At 39.3% G+C, this 17,859-nt stretch overlaps 3 protein-coding genes across 7 annotated transcripts; 1 reads left to right on the forward strand and 2 right to left on the reverse strand.

The window, feature by feature from the left end:
* Positions 1-1,824: 1,824 nt before the first annotated feature.
* On the reverse strand, positions 1,825-3,288 carry LOC148547033 (uncharacterized). The gene is made up of 3 exons (XM_088495260.1): positions 2,991-3,288; positions 2,722-2,916; positions 1,825-2,369 (listed from the first exon to the last, which is right to left on the reverse strand). The coding sequence occupies exons 1-3, from the start codon at positions 3,286-3,288 to the stop codon at positions 1,825-1,827; spliced, it is 1,038 nt and encodes a 345-aa protein (XP_088351386.1).
* An 843-nt stretch (positions 3,289-4,131) lies between these two features.
* Positions 4,132-12,652, forward strand: LOC107612649 (E3 SUMO-protein ligase SIZ1). 5 transcript variants are annotated; one of them, XM_088496161.1, is made up of 20 exons: positions 4,141-4,265; positions 4,454-4,557; positions 4,978-5,058; positions 5,140-5,182; positions 5,701-5,773; positions 5,963-6,128; positions 6,312-6,442; positions 6,740-6,808; positions 8,401-8,488; positions 8,574-8,649; positions 8,851-8,924; positions 9,098-9,205; positions 9,583-9,744; positions 9,846-9,950; positions 10,048-10,128; positions 10,222-11,446; positions 11,534-11,600; positions 11,937-12,031; positions 12,148-12,274; positions 12,350-12,652. In XM_088496161.1, the coding sequence occupies exons 2-18, from the start codon at positions 4,534-4,536 to the stop codon at positions 11,959-11,961; spliced, it is 2,598 nt and encodes an 865-aa protein (XP_088352287.1). In that variant the 5' UTR covers positions 4,141-4,265; positions 4,454-4,533; the 3' UTR covers positions 11,962-12,031; positions 12,148-12,274; positions 12,350-12,652. The 5 variants fall into 5 exon arrangements, with proteins under 5 accessions (XP_016169829.1, XP_088352286.1, XP_088352287.1 ...); XM_088496162.1 differs by lacking the exon at positions 11,534-11,600 and having other exon boundaries at positions 10,222-11,062; positions 11,141-11,446; XM_088496163.1 differs by lacking the exon at positions 11,534-11,600 and having other exon boundaries at positions 10,222-11,062; positions 11,141-11,446; positions 12,361-12,652.
* Positions 12,653-13,130: 478 nt separating this feature from the next.
* Positions 13,131-17,550, reverse strand: LOC107612650 (auxin response factor 4). The gene is made up of 12 exons (XM_016314347.3): positions 16,735-17,550; positions 16,577-16,633; positions 16,308-16,487; positions 16,076-16,160; positions 15,886-15,976; positions 15,358-15,522; positions 15,136-15,255; positions 14,961-15,039; positions 14,714-14,876; positions 13,870-14,630; positions 13,578-13,768; positions 13,131-13,471 (listed from the first exon to the last, which is right to left on the reverse strand). The coding sequence occupies exons 1-12, from the start codon at positions 17,077-17,079 to the stop codon at positions 13,288-13,290; spliced, it is 2,421 nt and encodes an 806-aa protein (XP_016169833.1). The 5' UTR covers positions 17,080-17,550; the 3' UTR covers positions 13,131-13,287.
* Positions 17,551-17,859: the final 309 nt, after the last annotated feature.

Below are 17,859 nucleotides of genomic sequence, written 5' to 3' on the forward strand. Positions count from 1 at the left end.
AGGCTCGGGTTGATGTGGACCTGAATGAGTCTTCTTCCAGATCTGTGGACGACACATTTGCATTGGGCGGGATACCCCCTCTGCGTTCCCAGCACCTAGTACATCACATCCTAGTCCATCCATAGCACAGGCTGGCACACCGGAGTTTGCCCCCAGGAGGGAGACAGCGACGACGGTGGCGACGGTGGCGACGGTGAGGAGGACGAGGTCCCTCTGGCGCAGAGAGTTCGGCAGGTCAGGTGTCCTCGACGGTGCTTCACCGGATCGCATCTGCTCTGAGGATTAATATGTGACTATTTAGTATCATGTTTTATGTATTTCATGTCTTTCCAATTCTATGTTGTGTATTCAGTTTTAGTTATGTATGCTGGCTAGTTATGTATTTCGGTTTGTAGTTATGTTATGTCGTGAAGAATTACTAACAGGACTTTAGTAGAACATGTAATCCATATTTTGTTATGTTATGTGATGTCATGAAAAATTACTTTAGTAAAACATGTAATACATGTTATGTTATGTATTTAGTTTTAGATGAGTTCGTTAGTCAACATTATACAATGTATCTTTAGTAAAATACGAGTCCACATGCAGTGAAACAAATTGTTCAAACAAACCAACTTTAACATAAAGTATCCCTGGTAAAATAACATTAAACATCGTTAAAACACAAGAAGTGATAGTTTTTAAATTAAACACTAAACACACTACAGTAACGTTAAAGTGAAACCATATAGCGGTGAATAAATACCAGGTAAAAGATAATATGATACAATAAATGAAGTGAACCCTACACATTATTGGCAGATGCAGAACCGAGTGTCACTCCTCCATGGGGACACATCCTACGTGTATAGTCAGGCTGTCTGCAAAGCCCACATCTCTTGAGCTTGTTCGGGTCAGCTTCGTCCATGGTAGTCCGGATCCTGGTGGTCCTGGGGCGCCCCTCAGATGCACGTCTTTTGGCCGGGTCAGGTATGACGGTTGGATCATCATACGACGGCCAAAACCCCTCCGGAATTAGAAGTGTGAACCCCAGGTGATAAACATCAAACATGGAGTTAAGGTGATACACCTCGTGTATGTAGGTGGACCAGGTCAGGCGTGCATATGCACAGCAAGCCAAGGCATGATGACATGGATAGTAAAGTACCTGAAAATAGCCGCAATCACATGTTTGGTCAGTGAGGAATACTCTGTATGTGCCCAGTGAAAAACTCTCTGTCGGAGTGGTCTCTATCACAGTAAACTCTAAGTTGTTTCTGTCATACAAAGTCACGTGAAACACCTTGAGGTCTTCAGATTTGCCTCGATTGCCTTAATCAGATGCTGACAAAACTGTTGCCCGATTCTTAACTATGCCTCGGCCTCTCTGCCTTTCTAGATGAATAGCTCGGCCAATCTCTCGTAAGTGGCCTTCACCAACGCACGGACTGGAAGGTTCCTCACACCCTTTAGTATCGAGTTCACACACTCAGATATATTCGTAGTCATGTGCCCAAATCTCCGACCTTTGTCTCGATGCTGAGTCCAATATGCATAGTCAATCCGATTAGCCCAGTCGCACAAAGCAAGATCTTCGGCACGAAGAATGTCAAACCAGTAGTGAAACTCGACCTTGGTCTTGGCATAAGCAGCATTCACTAACCACATCCGTGCATCCTTTCCCTTGAAACTCAGTGCGAAATTTGCAGCCACGTGTCAGATGCAAAAAGCCCTATATGCAATAGGCAGAAGCCAGCCACCGTAAGAAGCTTCCAATGCAGGATTTATCACATTGTACCTATCTGATATGACAAGTATTTGCGGTTGAGGGGTCACATGCTGTCATAGGTGAGATAGAAAGAATGAGCACGACTTTGCATTCTCCCCCTCCACAAGTGTAAATGCAATAGGAATAATGTTCGAGTTGCCGTCCTGTGCAATTGCAACCAATAGTGTACTGCCGTATTTCCCATATAGGTGGGTACCGTCCACACTGACCAATGGCTTGCAATGTCGAAATGCCTCAATACACGGTAAAAATGTCCAGAAAAGCCGATAGAAATAAGCTGCAGAGTCATCTACCTGCCCACCAACCCACACAGGACTCGTCTTTAACACCACAACACTACCTGGCATCGTGATTTGAATACCCAATACCCATCGTGGCAAGTCATTGTATGACTCCTCCCAATCTCCGTAAATCTGGGCCACAACTTTCTGTTTAGCCATCCAAACCCTCTTGAAAGTCGGTTTGAACCCGAAGTGTGCCTCTGTGCCATTATGCAGTACCTTGATCGAGACGACAACATCAGCTCTAATCATGGACAATATGGAGACCGATATGACATGATAATCAAGCTTCATGTGATAACTAGATATAAATGTGTCTAGACAAATATGAGGACCATTGTATTGTTTTACCTCCCAAATACCACTGCGCTGGCGGAGGCTAACCCAAATGAGCATGCGCACCCGCTGCCAAACTCCTTGCACTTGCCATAGTACTTGCGATTATCAGATTCCAATACCTTGTACTCAACCCCACGACGAATGCTATAAGTCTTCACGCTTAACACGACTTATTCTTTATCTTGAAACTGCTGACCAACTTGAAATTCATATATAACTCATGTATTTTGTGTCTCTCTAGCACCGAACCCAACAGGTACTCCCGGATTCCGTTGAGGTGCCATGGCATTCAAGTCCAAAGCTGAGAATTATGGGGGAACTGATTAGTACCTGAACTAGATGCTCCCCTACCCACAGCTGGAGTCGACCGTGGTGTGTCATCGTCACTATCATCCGCTATTGTGGCGGGATCCACATCATCATCATCATGCAGTGCATCCTCAACCCTCCATCGGGTACTGCAACCTCTCCAAAGACCGGGACCGTTGTAGGAGAACCGGGTGTTGCAAATGCTACCTCCCCCAACTATCCAGTCTCACCAACTCCGGCATCACCACTGCAGTTTAGATTGAATGCAAAGGAAGGAGAAGCTACCAAACCTTCCTCAAGTGCAATGACCAGTGCAACCGACGAGGCACCAACAAGCATGACACTAGAGCAGGCTGGATGTCCTGAGGATTGAGGATTTTGATTCGAACCTCCAGAACTAGATACCACATCTACAAGCTTAGCCAACAGTTTCGGAGTCCTCACCTCGAAAAACTGACGGCGACAATGGTGCAGAACTTGCAAGTCTTCCTCACTGCCAATAACAAATGAATTATACTTCACATCATCACGTAACATGGATATGGGGATTCTATAGAACGACTTCTCCACTCGTTTGACGCCAAGCATACCTAATTTTCGGAGTATAGTATCCTTAAACTCAGCAAAACTCGTCGAAGGTTTGAGAAAAAACACTCAACGGTTCCTTATTAGTAAACTTAATACCTGGTCGTGTTTGTTCTTAATGAACCCTCTATAGTGCACAAGAGTTACAAAACTCTCATCACTAACCATTGTGAATCTCACTATGGTGAAAATTTCACGATGAGCTCGTATTTATAAACGTCAATATTGTATAAATCGAATTAAGTGCATTCGATTTACTCCCCTTAGTGTAATAAATACTAAAATTGGCCAAGTTTCATTATAAATCGAACTCAATTGGTTTGATTTACATGCATATACAAATCAAATCTCATTATTTCGATTTAGTGTGTATTTAATTCGAAGCTATTAGATTCGATTTATAGCCGATGTCCATTTGCATGCAATTTGAATCTAATGGATTCGATTTAGTACCAGTTTGCATAAATCGAATTTAATAGATTAAATTTATATAAAAATGTAACTTGGGACATTCAGGTAGCCTTTTTCGTTTTGGAGGATCTGAGTAATTTTCGAATAGACTTAGTTTATTAAAGTAATTTATCCTAAAATTTAGTTATTATTGAATCGATCCTAAATTTTCTAGAAAGTAAGGTAAAAAATATATTTGATTCAAATAAAAAACTTTAGAAAATATAATTAAAATTAAATAAAATTTATGAACATTTTTAAAATTTTGACAAATTTTAGGAAAAAAATATTCTAAATGAAGATTAGGTCCGCATGGTAGACGCGAGCGTATTGAAACATAACCCGGACATGTTCTCGTAAAATAAAGTGGATTGGATGATGTGCCATTAGGTCCACATTTTGCGAGTATAGTAAAGAGACTAAGACTGAGCTGTGGGTCAAAAAACGATACCAACCAAAACACAAAAAACGATAGCAGCACAGACACGGACACAGTACCGCCACTACACAGAGACGTGCACTCAGTCTTCGTGAGCTCTCAAAACCCTAACCGTCATTCCGTTCTCCCCTTTCTCTCTATTTCGCGATCACTTCTCTCTGCTTCCATTCCCTCGTTTCAGCTCAATTTCACCTGATTTTCACCTGCAATTCAACGTTGACATGCTTAATTGAACTCCTTTCATCTTTGTTTTTGCTTCGTTTATTTGATTTTGTGTAGGATCGGTTGCTGCTGCTGCCAGTATGGCCTAACTTACGTGGCTTTTGCTTGCCGACTGTTGCTGAAGATTCCGTGAACAAATGGACTTGGTATCTAGTTGTAAGGTATATTAGGATAACGATTTTACGTGTTCATTGTTGTTTTTCGACGATACTTCTTGTTGAAGTCTCTTTCAGTGTAGCATTGTACTGTGGTAGTTTGCTTTTGCGTAGTGTTATTGTGGAATTGAAATTTGTAGTGGTAAAAAATGTTTTTAATGCAGATGGAGCAAACTTCGTTTTATTAAAGAACTGATTTGCATGGATGGTGAATTTGTTTTATTTGGCCCCTCTGCCAAGTTTAGTGTGTGGCTTGTTTTCATTGATTGGATTTTTTTGGTCTTTTGGTTACTTGGCTTACTTCTGACGAAAGAAAAGGGATGTCTGGTATAGGTTATAATTATTCTTCATTGCAATTGTTGTGAACCTGCACACTATAAATTGAAATGCTGTTCTACTTTTATGATTGAGTGACATCTCTTGTAGGAAAAATTGAATTCTTTTCGCATAAAAGAGCTCAAAGATGTGCTCACTCAATTGGGACTTTCAAAGCAGGGAAAGAAGCAGGTCAGATAAGAAAAAATATTACTGATTCTGGCATTGGCAATTATAAAAAATATAATTATTTCGATGTTTTATTTTCTGCAGGATCTCATTGATAGGATATTGTCTATTCTCTCAGATGAACAGGGTAAGACCCTACTCTATCTTTATGATGCACACTGGCACACACGACCACATGTCTCAACCTTTGTTTCTAATTCTACCTTGAAGTCTTTAATTTTTAAATTTTCATAATGTCCCTGTTTGGCCGGTGAGAAGCTTATATGCTGGAAGTTTTAGACTATATCTGCATAATATAGTTATTAGCTAAATTCTCGAGTGTAGATGTGTTGCGGAGGTTTCGTGTTTTATTTGTCTGATGATACCTTCTTTCTGATGGTCAGTTGTAGCTTCTTCTTTGTCCTCTTCTTTTTCCCTTTTTTTCTTCGGTTAAAGTTACAGGGTATCCTGTTAAACCGCAGTGAATTTTCTCTTTTGCTAAAAAAATATTCCTTCTTACTTTTATGAAATTGAGCTTTTTCTTAATTTCTTGTCACCCAGCCTTGTTCTAACGATACTTCTCTCTGTCGTAATGATATTCTCTTTTTTTTTTTATAAAAATAATCATTCATTTTCCTGTTAACTGAGATACTTGTTCCCTTCCAGCTTCCAAAATCTGGGCTAAGAAGAATGCTATTGGGAAAGAACAGGTGGCAAAATTAGTGGATGATACCTTTAGGTAAGTGTTCATATATATGCCTTTTCATATGCTTCAGATAAACTTAGTGTAGCAAAAGTTGTAGATCACAGTTCTGACATGATTTGGTGATTTGATTTTTAGGTCTGATTTTGGATAAGTCTACTGCCGTTCATGTTCCCAGCTTTATTATTTTTCTTTCTTGATGTTTTGTATTTCCTTTTTGAACAGAAAATTGCAGGTATCTGGGGCCATTGATTTAGCATCAAAGGGACAGGGTTCCTCCCCAGATGTCAGTAATGTTAAAATTAAAGGTGAAGTTGATGAGATCTTTCAGGAAGAAACAAAGATTCGGTGTCTTTGTGGTAGTTCGTTGGAAACTGATCCACTGATAAAGGTGTAATGTAATGTTCAAGATGTTTCTTTGTTCCTCCTAATGTGTAAAACTTTATCCACTTTCTTGCAATGGCATACAATTTCATTGACGCTCAGCCACATTATTTCGTCAATAGAATGTACTTTTCACAACTCTGCAATTACAACTTAGATATTTATATTCTTTACTCTTATTTTATTGCAGTGTGAGGATACAAGATGCCATGTGTGGCAGCACATTAACTGTGTTATTATTCCAGAGAAACCTATGGAACCAATTCCACCCCTTCCTCAAAAATTTTACTGTGAACTCTGTCGACTCACTCGTGCAGATCCGTAAGATTTGTTTCCTTGATATTTTAGCTTATTTGGGATCGGAATTTGTTGTTTGAAAGTATTTTTCTTCGTAATTTAGTTCCGCGTATACATTTTTACTTTAAGAGCAATTGTGTGTTAGTATTTTCTAGTGCATGTGTTGGTTTACAATAGGAATCAATTTAACTGATAATAACAATGGAGATTACCCCCTCACTAGAATAGAAAAATGTAGAAAATAAATGATAAACTCCATTTCTCCAAATGCACTGAGCCACTCAAATATCTGTTTTCTGCTCTTTTTTTTCCCCATTACAGGTTTTGGGTTTCAGTGGCCACCCCTATGTTTCCTGTGAAGTTGACTACAACCCATATTCCAACTGATGGGTGAGTGCCTTGTGTGGATGTGCTGAAGATAGACATAATTTGTCTGATTGTTCAAGTTTCTATTGAACAGAAATAAATTTCTTATTGCTTTATGCCGCCTAGAGATTGGGAAATATTATCTGTTTCGATCTTGAACACAAGTTCATGCATATATTTTTTCTTTCCAGTTTTAGTTGCTTTCTATTGATATTTTATATTTAAGACATTGTTCTGTTTGAAGGGATTGTAACAACTAACATTTATCTTTTGTGCTATTATCATTGTTGTCAAACTCTCGAGTTAACTCAGTTTAGATATGGAATCGAGTTGACTCGAGCATAGACTCTATCATGAGTAAACTCGGCTAGACTCGGTCAAACTCGAACAAACTCGTGAGTCTAGGACCGAGTTAGCGAGTTTGTGTCTTTCTTCATTTTGGCTAAAAAAAGCGTCATTTTGAAACCAAAGAAACACTTTTTTTTTTATTAGGGTTACGATAACACTCCCAAAGAATGAAAGAAAACTCACTCACAACTCACTCATCTGCGTCGTTTCTCTCAAGTCTCACTTTCTCCATGTTCTGCCGTAGTTGCCATTCCTCGTCGAGCTGCCGTTGTTCGACTGCATCTACTACCTCTGCTCTGATTTGCGCCATTGTCTTTGTGAATTTTACCTATGTTGCCCTCTGCTTTGTATTTCTTCACATCTCCACTATCCGCAACTCCATCGTGCTATCACCGTTCACTGCAGTCCTATCTCTGCTCTGGTTTGCACCGTCTTGAAATCCATGACTATTTGTCGCCGTTGTTTCGTGCTGCTGCTGCACCCTTGTCTTCGATCTGCTGTTGTTGTTGGGACTTTGCCCCTTCTTTTCTTCTGTATCCTCCATTTTTTTGTATGCCTTTTGCCCTTTCTTTGAGCTTTTGCTTCTTGATTTAGTTTTTCTTTTCGCTTTTTAAATTTTATTGCTTCTAATTTTAGCCTATTGCTTATCGTTTATGTTAGATGGCCAGATGGTTCATCCATTCATGGCTGATTGGTAATTAATTATTTTGATTAGAGTTAATTTGATTATTTGATATTGTTCAATGTTCAACTAAAGATTTAGTATTACAGATTTAGAATTTTTAATTTCGTGTGTTCTATGTTGTATTTGTATAAGAATAATTATAGAGGATTTGAATGTGTATTTTAAAGTATTTGTTATAATGTATGCTATTATTTTAATTTATTATGTGCTTTTAAGATTGATATTATTAATTTTGAAGGGTTAGAATTGAGTATGTATATATATATATTTCATAATAGGTGAACTCGTATGAGTCTACGAGTTAACTCGCGAGTCGAGTCTAGGTCAACTCCACGAGTTTACTTAGACTCGCGAGTTTGACAACCTTGGCTATTAGAAATGATCATAATATTAGTGCTATTTCCTTTTTATGTTGTGTGCAATAGATAAGGCTGTTTGAGCATTGTATTTGTTTGTCTGAGATGAAAATATACCCTTTGAAAAATTTCTGCTTGAAGGGCTTGACCCCACTTCGTGGGACAAAACTCGGTTATTGTTGGTGTTGCTTGAATGATTTGACCATATTTCTCTTTGAATTATTCAGAGCCAACCCAGTGCAGAGTGTGGATAGAACATTTCAACTTACAAGGGCAGACAAAGACTTGGTATCAAGACCAGAATTTGATGTTCAGGTTGGTTATTTTTTAGTTATAGTAAGTTAATGGGCAACCTTTTACCTAAGTTAGTTTGTTGATATAAGCCAAGTGTCGTTTGTAGGCCTGGTGCATGCTGCTGAACGACAAAGTTTCATATAGGATGCAATGGCCACAATATACAGACCTGCAGGTCAATGGTATGATTTCTAGTCACAATCTTCTCTCTGTTGTCTGTTTTTTTGAATTGGTTCAGAAAGTTGATATTGTTTTAGCTTTCATGCTACTCGTGTGATCAGAGGTACATAATTACTTAGTGCAACAGAAACATTGTTTGAAGAATTGGTGAATTTGATTGCATCTGCATTTTGTTTTTATTGATTTGAGTATGGTACATGTAGGTGTTCCTGTTCGTGTGATTAACCGACCTGGTTCACAACTGCTCGGGGCTAACGGCCGTGATGATGGCCCAATTGTAAGTTTATTTTCAGTATGGTTGTAACTTCTCAGAATTTCCTGCAGTCATTTAATCTCTGTCTTGTATTTTACATGGAGATATTTTCCTCCTGGGTGCTAGGTTTAGTCCAAGGTTTTCTGAAGTGTTAATTTTACAAGTTTCATTGAATTTCCTTATTTCTTCCTTGTCAGATCACGCCATATACAAAAGACGGAATTAATAAGATTTCCTTAACAGGCTGTGATGCTCGCATTTTCTGTTTAGGGGTCCGTATTGTTAAAAGGCGTAGCTTGCAACAGGTAGATTGCATTATATGGTTGCTTATTTTCCTATTTCCTATTATCATATAATGGTATGATTCCTTACTGGAATTGAGATAGACTGATAGTTGATAGAACATTTCTTACGTAGTCTTAGCTTTCTGATCAATTATATCCTTTCTCCAAATGTTATCTGTATGTGCCTTTATATTAAAGGATTTGAGTCTCCGTATGGTTGCTTATTTTCCTATTTCCTATTACCATATAATGGTATGATTCCTTACTGGAATTGAGATAGACTGATAGTTGATAGAACATTTCTTACGTAGTCTTAACTTTCTGATCAATTATATCCTTTCTCCAAATGTTATCTGTATGTGCCTTTATATTAAAGGATTTGAGTCTCCGTTTTCTAGATCCTAAACACAATTCCCAAGGAGTCTGATGGGGAGCGTTTTGAAGATGCTCTTGCACGTGTATGTTCTCGTGTTGGGGGTGGAAATGCAGATGATAATGCTGACAGTGACAGTGATTTGGAAGTGGTCTCAGATACTTTTACCATCAACCTTCGTTGTCCAGTAAGGCTTTCAAGTATTGGACAGTTTTTTATTAATCCTTGAAGTTTTGCTGGTCATTTTCACAAATCTTGACATTTTTTTTATGCATGTGAACTTTATAGATGAGTGGTTCAAGAATGAGGGTTGCAGGAAGATTCAAACCTTGTGCTCACATGGGTTGCTTTGATCTTGAAATTTTTGTGGAAATGAATCAACGCTCAAGGAAGGTAAGATCCTCAAATTGGCCCATGATTTGTATGACATCCTCCACATAGAAGTATATTTTTTATAGTATGTATGATGAAGCATTAATTGTTTCTGCAGTGGCAATGTCCCATATGTCTTAAAAACTATGCATTGGAGGATATCATTATTGACCCTTATTTTAATCGGATAACTTCTATGGTAGGTCTTTTACCCCCCTTAATCTTTATTTCTCTCTTCCTAAAGTTTATATGAGATGAACTTATAATTATTTACATTGATTTGCTGGTACAGATGAGAAATTGTGGGGAAGATGTTACTGAAATTGAGGTGAAGCCTGATGGTTATTGGCGTGCCAAGGCTAAGAGTGAAAGTGAACACCGGGAGTTAGGGAATCTTGTTCAATGGCACTGTCCTGATGGATCCCTGGCTCTTTCTACCAGTGGAGAAGTCAATGGAATGGAGGCTTTAAAGCTCAAACAGGAAGATGTTTCAGACACTCCAACTGGTCTAAGAATTGGCATGAAGAAGAATCATGATGGAGTTTGGGTATTCAGCAAACCTGAGGACACAAATACCTCATCTGGCAATGGATTGAACAAAGATTTTGGAAATCATGATCATGTGGTTATACCAATGAGCAGCAGTGACACTGTAAGTGGTCGGGAAGGTGATGATCCTAGTGTAAATCAGGGTGTCGGTGGGCATATTGATTATTCTCCTACCAATGGGATTGAGATGGATTCAGTGCCTCACAATAATGTTGATTCAGCTTATGGATATACTGTACCTAACCCTTCTGCTCTGGCAGCTGATGCAGAAGTTATTGTTCTCTCTGATTCAGAAGATGACAATGATATATTGGTATCTTCTACAATTGAGTATAAAAATAACGACACTGGTGCCGCTGATACTGATATTTACTCAATGCCACAGCCTGGAATTATTGATTCATATACAGATCACAATCTTGGTGGAAATCCATGCTTAGGGCTCTTCAGTAACCCCAATGAAGATGATTTTGGGATGCCTTCTTCCATCTGGTCATTGCCTTCAGGAACTCAGGCTGGCTCAGGATTCCAGTTATTTAGTTCAGATGCAGATGTCTCGGATGCATTGGTCCACTTGCAGAATGGTGATTTAAATGGTTATACGTTAGCTTCAGATACTTCTGCTTTGGAATCCAATTCTTTGATACAGGATTCCTCTGCAGGTCGATCTGATGCTGATTTAAATGGTGGTTTGGTTGGTGGTTTGGTAGACAATCCTCTGGCATTTGCTGGAGAAGATCCCTCACTTAAGATTTTTCTTCCAACAACACCACTGGAATCATCTGTGCAGCATGAATCAAGAGAACAGGCAGATGTGTCAAATGGTGTGTGCACTGATGATTGGATCTCTCTTAGGCTTGGAGGTGGTGCTGGTGGAAGTAATGGTAATGGTTCTGTCCCCAGTGGGTTGAATTCCAGATCGCAGGCTACATCCAGAGGAGGTGCAACAGACACATTGACAGATACTGGTTTGTTACTTTTGTTAAATCTTGTATATATTTTTTTGTCACGGTTTCTCTTGCAAACTCTTTCATTATATAGCACTATGTCATTAGCTGAGGAAGGCATTTTGTTCAACTTGCCCTCTGGATCAGGAAGTATAGATACACACACCCTGTGGTGGTTAGTATCCTGCCCATTTTCAAGTTATGCAGTGTAAAAATATATATTATTAGTAAAAAGAGAAATTCCTAGGAATTCTCTTCCATAAGACGGTTCTTTTGCCTCGTCACTTTGTTCCTCTGCTTTTTACATAGATGTAACTGTGTCCTGCCCTAGTTCCTGTCTCCTGCTATGCTCCCTTATTTTGCTCCAAATCAATGAAAAATTACATGCACAATTGTATTTCAACACTACATTATCGGGGTTGTGTGCCTGTTCTAAGTTGGTCATTTTGAATGCAGTATAGATTTATGTTTTGGCCCGTTCTCCTCAACTCATTGTTCCTTCTCATGCCAGGTTCTTTGCTTCTTGGTATGAATGATGCTAGATCTGACAAAGCAAGTAGGCCAAGATCTGACAGCCCATTCTCGTTTCCCCGCCAAAAACGTTCAGTAAGGCCCCACTTGTATCTTTCTATTGATTCAGATTCTGAGTAGAGGCATTAGACATTGTGTATATAATAATAAATTAAGATGAGGCCCTTCTAAACACCATATTTTGCATTTAGAAACTGAAGAAAGCTGAGCAGCGATATTGGTGCTCAGGAAATGGAAGTTGATGAGGGAATGTGAAGGAATCTACTTACTAGCTACAAATTTGCCCATCCAATGTTTTGCCTTCCGGGTGTATTTTTGGTAAAGATGTTGCTATAAAGATTCTCAATTCTTGACATTTGATATTCAAATTGTCCTTACAACACATGATGACAGGTCCGTCGCAGGCTATATAATTCGTGTTGTCAACTAGGCATGCTACATTGTCTGGATGGACGCAGTTCATTTTGATATGGTGGGGAGTTCTGCATTGAGAATATTTTATCTTCAATTTTGGCTCTGCTGAGAGCAAATTACCTGTAAATGTATAGCCATCGGATTCTCTAGTAAAATATCAGAATTCAGAAGTAGGTTTATCTCAATCACCCCCAGCTATATGCCCAATTTTGTAATATATGATTTACCCGTTTGTAAAGGAAACTGGTAGATAAGTGATTAAGTGGTACTCTCTCCTTGAAATTGATGGTCTCTGTTTGAAGAACATATTTCTTGAGTTTCTTCCGACTTGAATTGTTTGGCCATCGAACAGTGTGCAAGTTAAAGTGGCATGGAACCAGAGCAGGGGAGGCAAGCATTGAAGTCCAAAAGTTCACTCACCAATCTGGCTTGCTAGTTACTGCTATTCTGTTGCCTCCTCTCCGAAGAAAATGAACGAAGCAATGCCTCCACCTTGATTCTTGGGCCTAACTAAAAAAAGGTTCTTTCGTACTCATTGGATGGCTTTGAGCCTGAAGGCCAGAAATAAGAAACGAAACCAGGAAAAATAAAATAGTTTTGTGAAAAATGAATATATCCTAAATCACCGGGATCACGGACAGTGGTTAATGGTACTAGGTTCGCACTTGGTCAGGTCCTAGATTGTTCTCCATATTGCGTTGTTATATTGGACCCGGAGCCTAAGATTATTATTTCAGAGTATGTCAACCTTAGTTAACGCTTCAGCGGTAAATAACGGCCTTATTACATAATTCAGTTCTCTAACGCATCTTGTAGTAATCAATCTTTGCATCAACAGATGAAAATTGCATTCAATTATATTGCAAATAAAGGAAAAGAAGAGGGCAAACACAAAAAGGCAACCCCGAACACGGACACTAGACTCTAACTACTGTTGGGGAAGAATCTGGTTGACCCACCGAGGAAGACTTAGAAGCCTCCATATTGACTGGTGCCTGTTCCAAACAGCTCTGTGTATCATCACTGATAATCCCAATTGTCATCTTCTCCACTTCCTCTTGTGTATATATATGAATCTTTGATACCACATTGCAGAACTCACTGCACACGAATGTTGTAAATGGAACACACGTTAAGTTGAGTAAGGTGGCATAAACAGCATTTTCCTTTATATACAGATGTTTAGTTAAGGAAGGGGAGTACTTACTGCCATGGGTCATCCCCGACAACCATGATGTCATTTTCGCTGTCGGTGTACAGGATCCTCCATCCCTTATCAGGATCTCTTAGTAGGCCTTCCATGCCAAAGAGTCTCTCAAGTTCAGTGAAGAGATCAGTGTAGCTGCTCAATCTTGAGAGATCGATAGCTCTTCCAACTAAGCTGCCTTGCTTGTGAACCTTCATTCAGTGTATGTTATATTGGTTGGCCAAATTTGTCAAAGTAAGAGAAAAAGTTGGCATATCATAATATAACTCTGTTGCTACCTATCATCGCTCACCTTTGTGCAGCTCCTTTTAGCGTTTTGGGTGGTAGTTTCTCCAGACAAGGCAACTCCAAATAGTTTACATCCATTTATCTTCCCCTTGAGATTCTCTTCATCCGGAACTGGCATCCTCATGCTGTTTCCCCCTAAAGAAGAAACCACGGAAACATTCTCCGGCAGCTTCTGCTCATGCATGATTGAAGGGCCAGACCTTCCAATTTCATTTCTAATTATCCCTGCCTGAGTCAGAGGAGTGTTAAATGGCGCAATATCTCTTTGGAAACTCGACGGTTTAGAGCACAACATGCTGCTACCATGACCAGCTTTGTGAATATCACCATAAGGAAAATATGCAGTTTGAAGGACTTCTGATCCTAAAGAATCAAATTTTGGTCTGGTAGCTTGATGCAGGTTGAAAGTTGTGCAACTTGCACTACTTGGTTTATTACCCCAAGCACCGAGGTTTATATCAACCTTCCCTGTCAGGGACCTTAGTGGACATATTTCTTGACCTTGCAAGACCCTCGGAAACCTATTATTAGGTTCCACGAAGCCTGCATATGTAGGAGGGTGAACCCTCATAAGCTCAGCAGCAGTCATCTTTCTTGCTCCGGCCGATGCAAGATTCGGATGATTGGGAGAACTGATCTCAAAACCTGGCTGCTTAGTTACTGTGTCACGTCCAAAATATAGGGACATAAAACCTGTATTTTCTTGACCTTGCAAGACCTTGGGCGATCTTACAGACTCCTCCAAGTCCATAAACCCAGTGCCTCCTGCCGCCATCATGAAAATTAGGGGGGTGATTACTACTTGGCCATATATATAATATCATCATTTGTTTGATTAACAGTCATACCAGTGATGAGGTGACTGGATGATGCAGCCTGCAGACCTGTCCGCAGTTTCTTCAGCCTTGGGGAACACTGCATACTCAATGGAGGGAGAGAAGCCGAAGGATCGATCTCCCATGGAGATACTCGATCCTGATGATTAGTCTCCATATCCTCATCCCATCTGACCTGTTGGATATCAAAGCAGTAAACTTAGAGAAAATGTTTGGGGGGAAAACATGGTGCATAGTTCAAGCAAAACTGAAAATGTACCATTAAGCACCTCCATTTTGATTTAGGCCATCTGTATGGATCCAAATCACTCATTCCAGTCACTATACCACTAGTACACCTGCAAGGTAAGAAGATTGATTCATGTTCCTCACAGGATACAAATTTTCATGAGAGATATGCAGCTAAAATATTCATAGCTATTGCCACTGTTGACCTTCTTTCAGGTGATTCATCCATTTCAAATTTCATTTTGAATCTTGTGCCAATGGTCACCGGATTCTTGATGCTTTTGGCATACTTTTGATAGGATACAACAAAATCTGCATGACTTGCCCTGCAATATAGCAAGTTAAATGGCTGAACATTTAATCCCTAGACCGGATTTGCATATTGATAAGAACTAAGAACAGAAGAAAACATCTTTCTGATCTATTACCTTGGACTGTAGAAAACATGAAACATGCTTTTTGCTGATATAGCATTAGCCACAGAAGAAAGGAAATTGGGATAACAACTCTGGTTACCAACAATAGACTCAGGAAGACCATTTCTTGGTCGAACAGCTCTTCTGATTCCCAATCTCAATTCTCCATTTTCACCCCTACAAAATATATATAATCAACAGGCATTTGTACATTATTATCCTTCATTTTTCATGCTTTTAAAGTTTACCGACTCATAATAACTTCAAGATTCTACTGCACATGAAGTATGTTCTACATAGTAGATTTTGATTTCATTTTGCTAGTTTGGTACTTTAGAGCCACTATGACAAGAACATATTTTGACCAATCCAATAAATAGGACAATACTAACTACATCCAAATATTTTTAGTTTGGCAGTTGATAATTACTTTCTGCTAAATATGGCAACAAACATGACATTAAGAATTTCAAGAACATTTGCTGTGTTTCCAATGCAGATTTGTGCCAATTAAGAAGTCCAAGATCAACATATACATACCTTAGGAAAAGCACAGCATCACCGGACACAAGATTCTTTTGGCTAACGAAAATACTCCATCCGGTAGTGAGTAGATGCCGCCTCGGCTGACCTGACAAAAACCACCACATCCACTTTCTGTATAATTTATCCCCAACATATGAAGCCAGCCACACACACTTCTTTATTTCTTTCTATTTTTTGAGAATACCTCTGTAAATATGGCGAAATTTCCACTCCACACCATGCAGGTCTTTTGCAATAAGCTCTTGAGAGGGTCTCTGCTGCTTATAATCCTGTAATCAAAAGAAAACACCATAAATTTAAAACTTAATACTAATTTAGTTAGCTTATCGAACGAGTTCATATACCGATACCAATTTTTTTCGGACTGAAATCTAGAAAGATGAGTGCATATTTAAGAAGAGCATGATATTACACACCAAAGGAGGAAAACAATCTTCAGCAGCTCTACGAGGAACAGAGAAACCACCATGAGTGCTTGTATCAGAGGCTGTGAGTGTCTTGCAGAACATGTGAGGTGTTGTTTTTGTAGGTGTTCTTCCATTTCCTTCTTCATCAGCTCCCAATTCCTCAAGAAGCTCTTTCCCCATCCCTGCCAACTGAATTCACATACCAAATTGCAGCCTCATACAAAAAATCTGAATGAAGCTTAAAAATTCAAAAACAACATTTCAAAAAGCAAACCAACCTCAGCTTGGGGAAGCAAAGTGACCTGTGTGTAAACCTCATCATTCTCCTTATTGGCCTGTTGATAAAGAAATACACAGGAAAAAAAAATGAAAATTTAGTCCAAAACCAAATGAACAGAAAAGAGGGTATGCAGTTTTCACTGAATTGGGCACTCACAAGTAGTTGGACATTGACAACTCTACAGAAGATCTGTGGTTGAAGATCATGTGTTGGAATCTCCAATGGTGTGAAGGGAGAGAAAGATGCAGCTTGCTCTAAGTGCCCTTGTGGGAAGTAGACAACCACATTCCCCTTCTTTGGGAGAGAAGTAAGAGGGCCAGCACAAGCATGCCATAGCTCCAGATACGAAGAAGAAGACACAGCAGAGGATGAGGATGATGATGATGATGATGATGGCACACAGCACACACAAGAAGCAGTTGCTTGTTCTTTGTGACAGCCACCATTGCAAGTTGCATTCTTTTCAACCTCAGTCACTGCATGGTTCAGATCAATTTCCATGAACACAAAAAAGTTTTTTTTTTTTTGGGTGGTTTTCTCTGTGAGGTTTCAAAGTGAAAGTAAGTAAGTAACTAAAGCAAGAAGAATATAAAAAGGAAAAAAAGAAGATAAAGAAGGGAAGTAATCAAGTGGATTTTAAAAAGGGGAAACCCAGAAAGAGGGAAGTGTAGTGAAAATGGGAATGGGAAATGAGGTCAAATCATGAAAAAAGAAAAGGGGGAATTCATGTTTTTGGAGGGGCACCACAAAACAGGGGAGGAGCAGAGGAATGGGACTGTAAACAGAACACAACACAACAGAACAGAAACAGAGTGATAGAGAAAAAAGAAGAAGAGGATCAAATGATAACAAGGGATTCAAAGTATGATTGTCTAACCCCTCCTCCCCTCATCTGCAGGTAGTGAGAAGAGGGAGCAGCAGACATGGACAAATGCATAGGAAGCTCACAAACAACAAAAGCCAATGTGTGATGGATAGATAGTAATAGTATTAGTGCCTTTTGGACTTTGGAGAGAGAAACAAACACTGTGTGTTGGGTGGGGGGGACAGCCCTAGACAGTACAGAACCCACCCCCACTTTTTCCTTTTCTTTCTTATTCATATTCATTCATTATTTCTCCTTCACTTATTATTATTGTTTCATATTTCATTTCACACAACCAAATCTAGCATTTCTTCAAACTTGCCTCATGAATCACAAAAGAGAAAAAAAATGCAATCTGACAACTCAACTCACAACACAATTTATTAGGTATTGTACGTGGATATTAAGGTAATGAG

Source organism: Arachis ipaensis, chromosome B8 (genome assembly GCF_059453495.1).
Source record: "Arachis ipaensis isolate K30076 ecotype BB chromosome B8, ASM5945349v1, whole genome shotgun sequence".
NCBI classification, from domain to species: domain Eukaryota; kingdom Viridiplantae; phylum Streptophyta; class Magnoliopsida; order Fabales; family Fabaceae; genus Arachis; species Arachis ipaensis.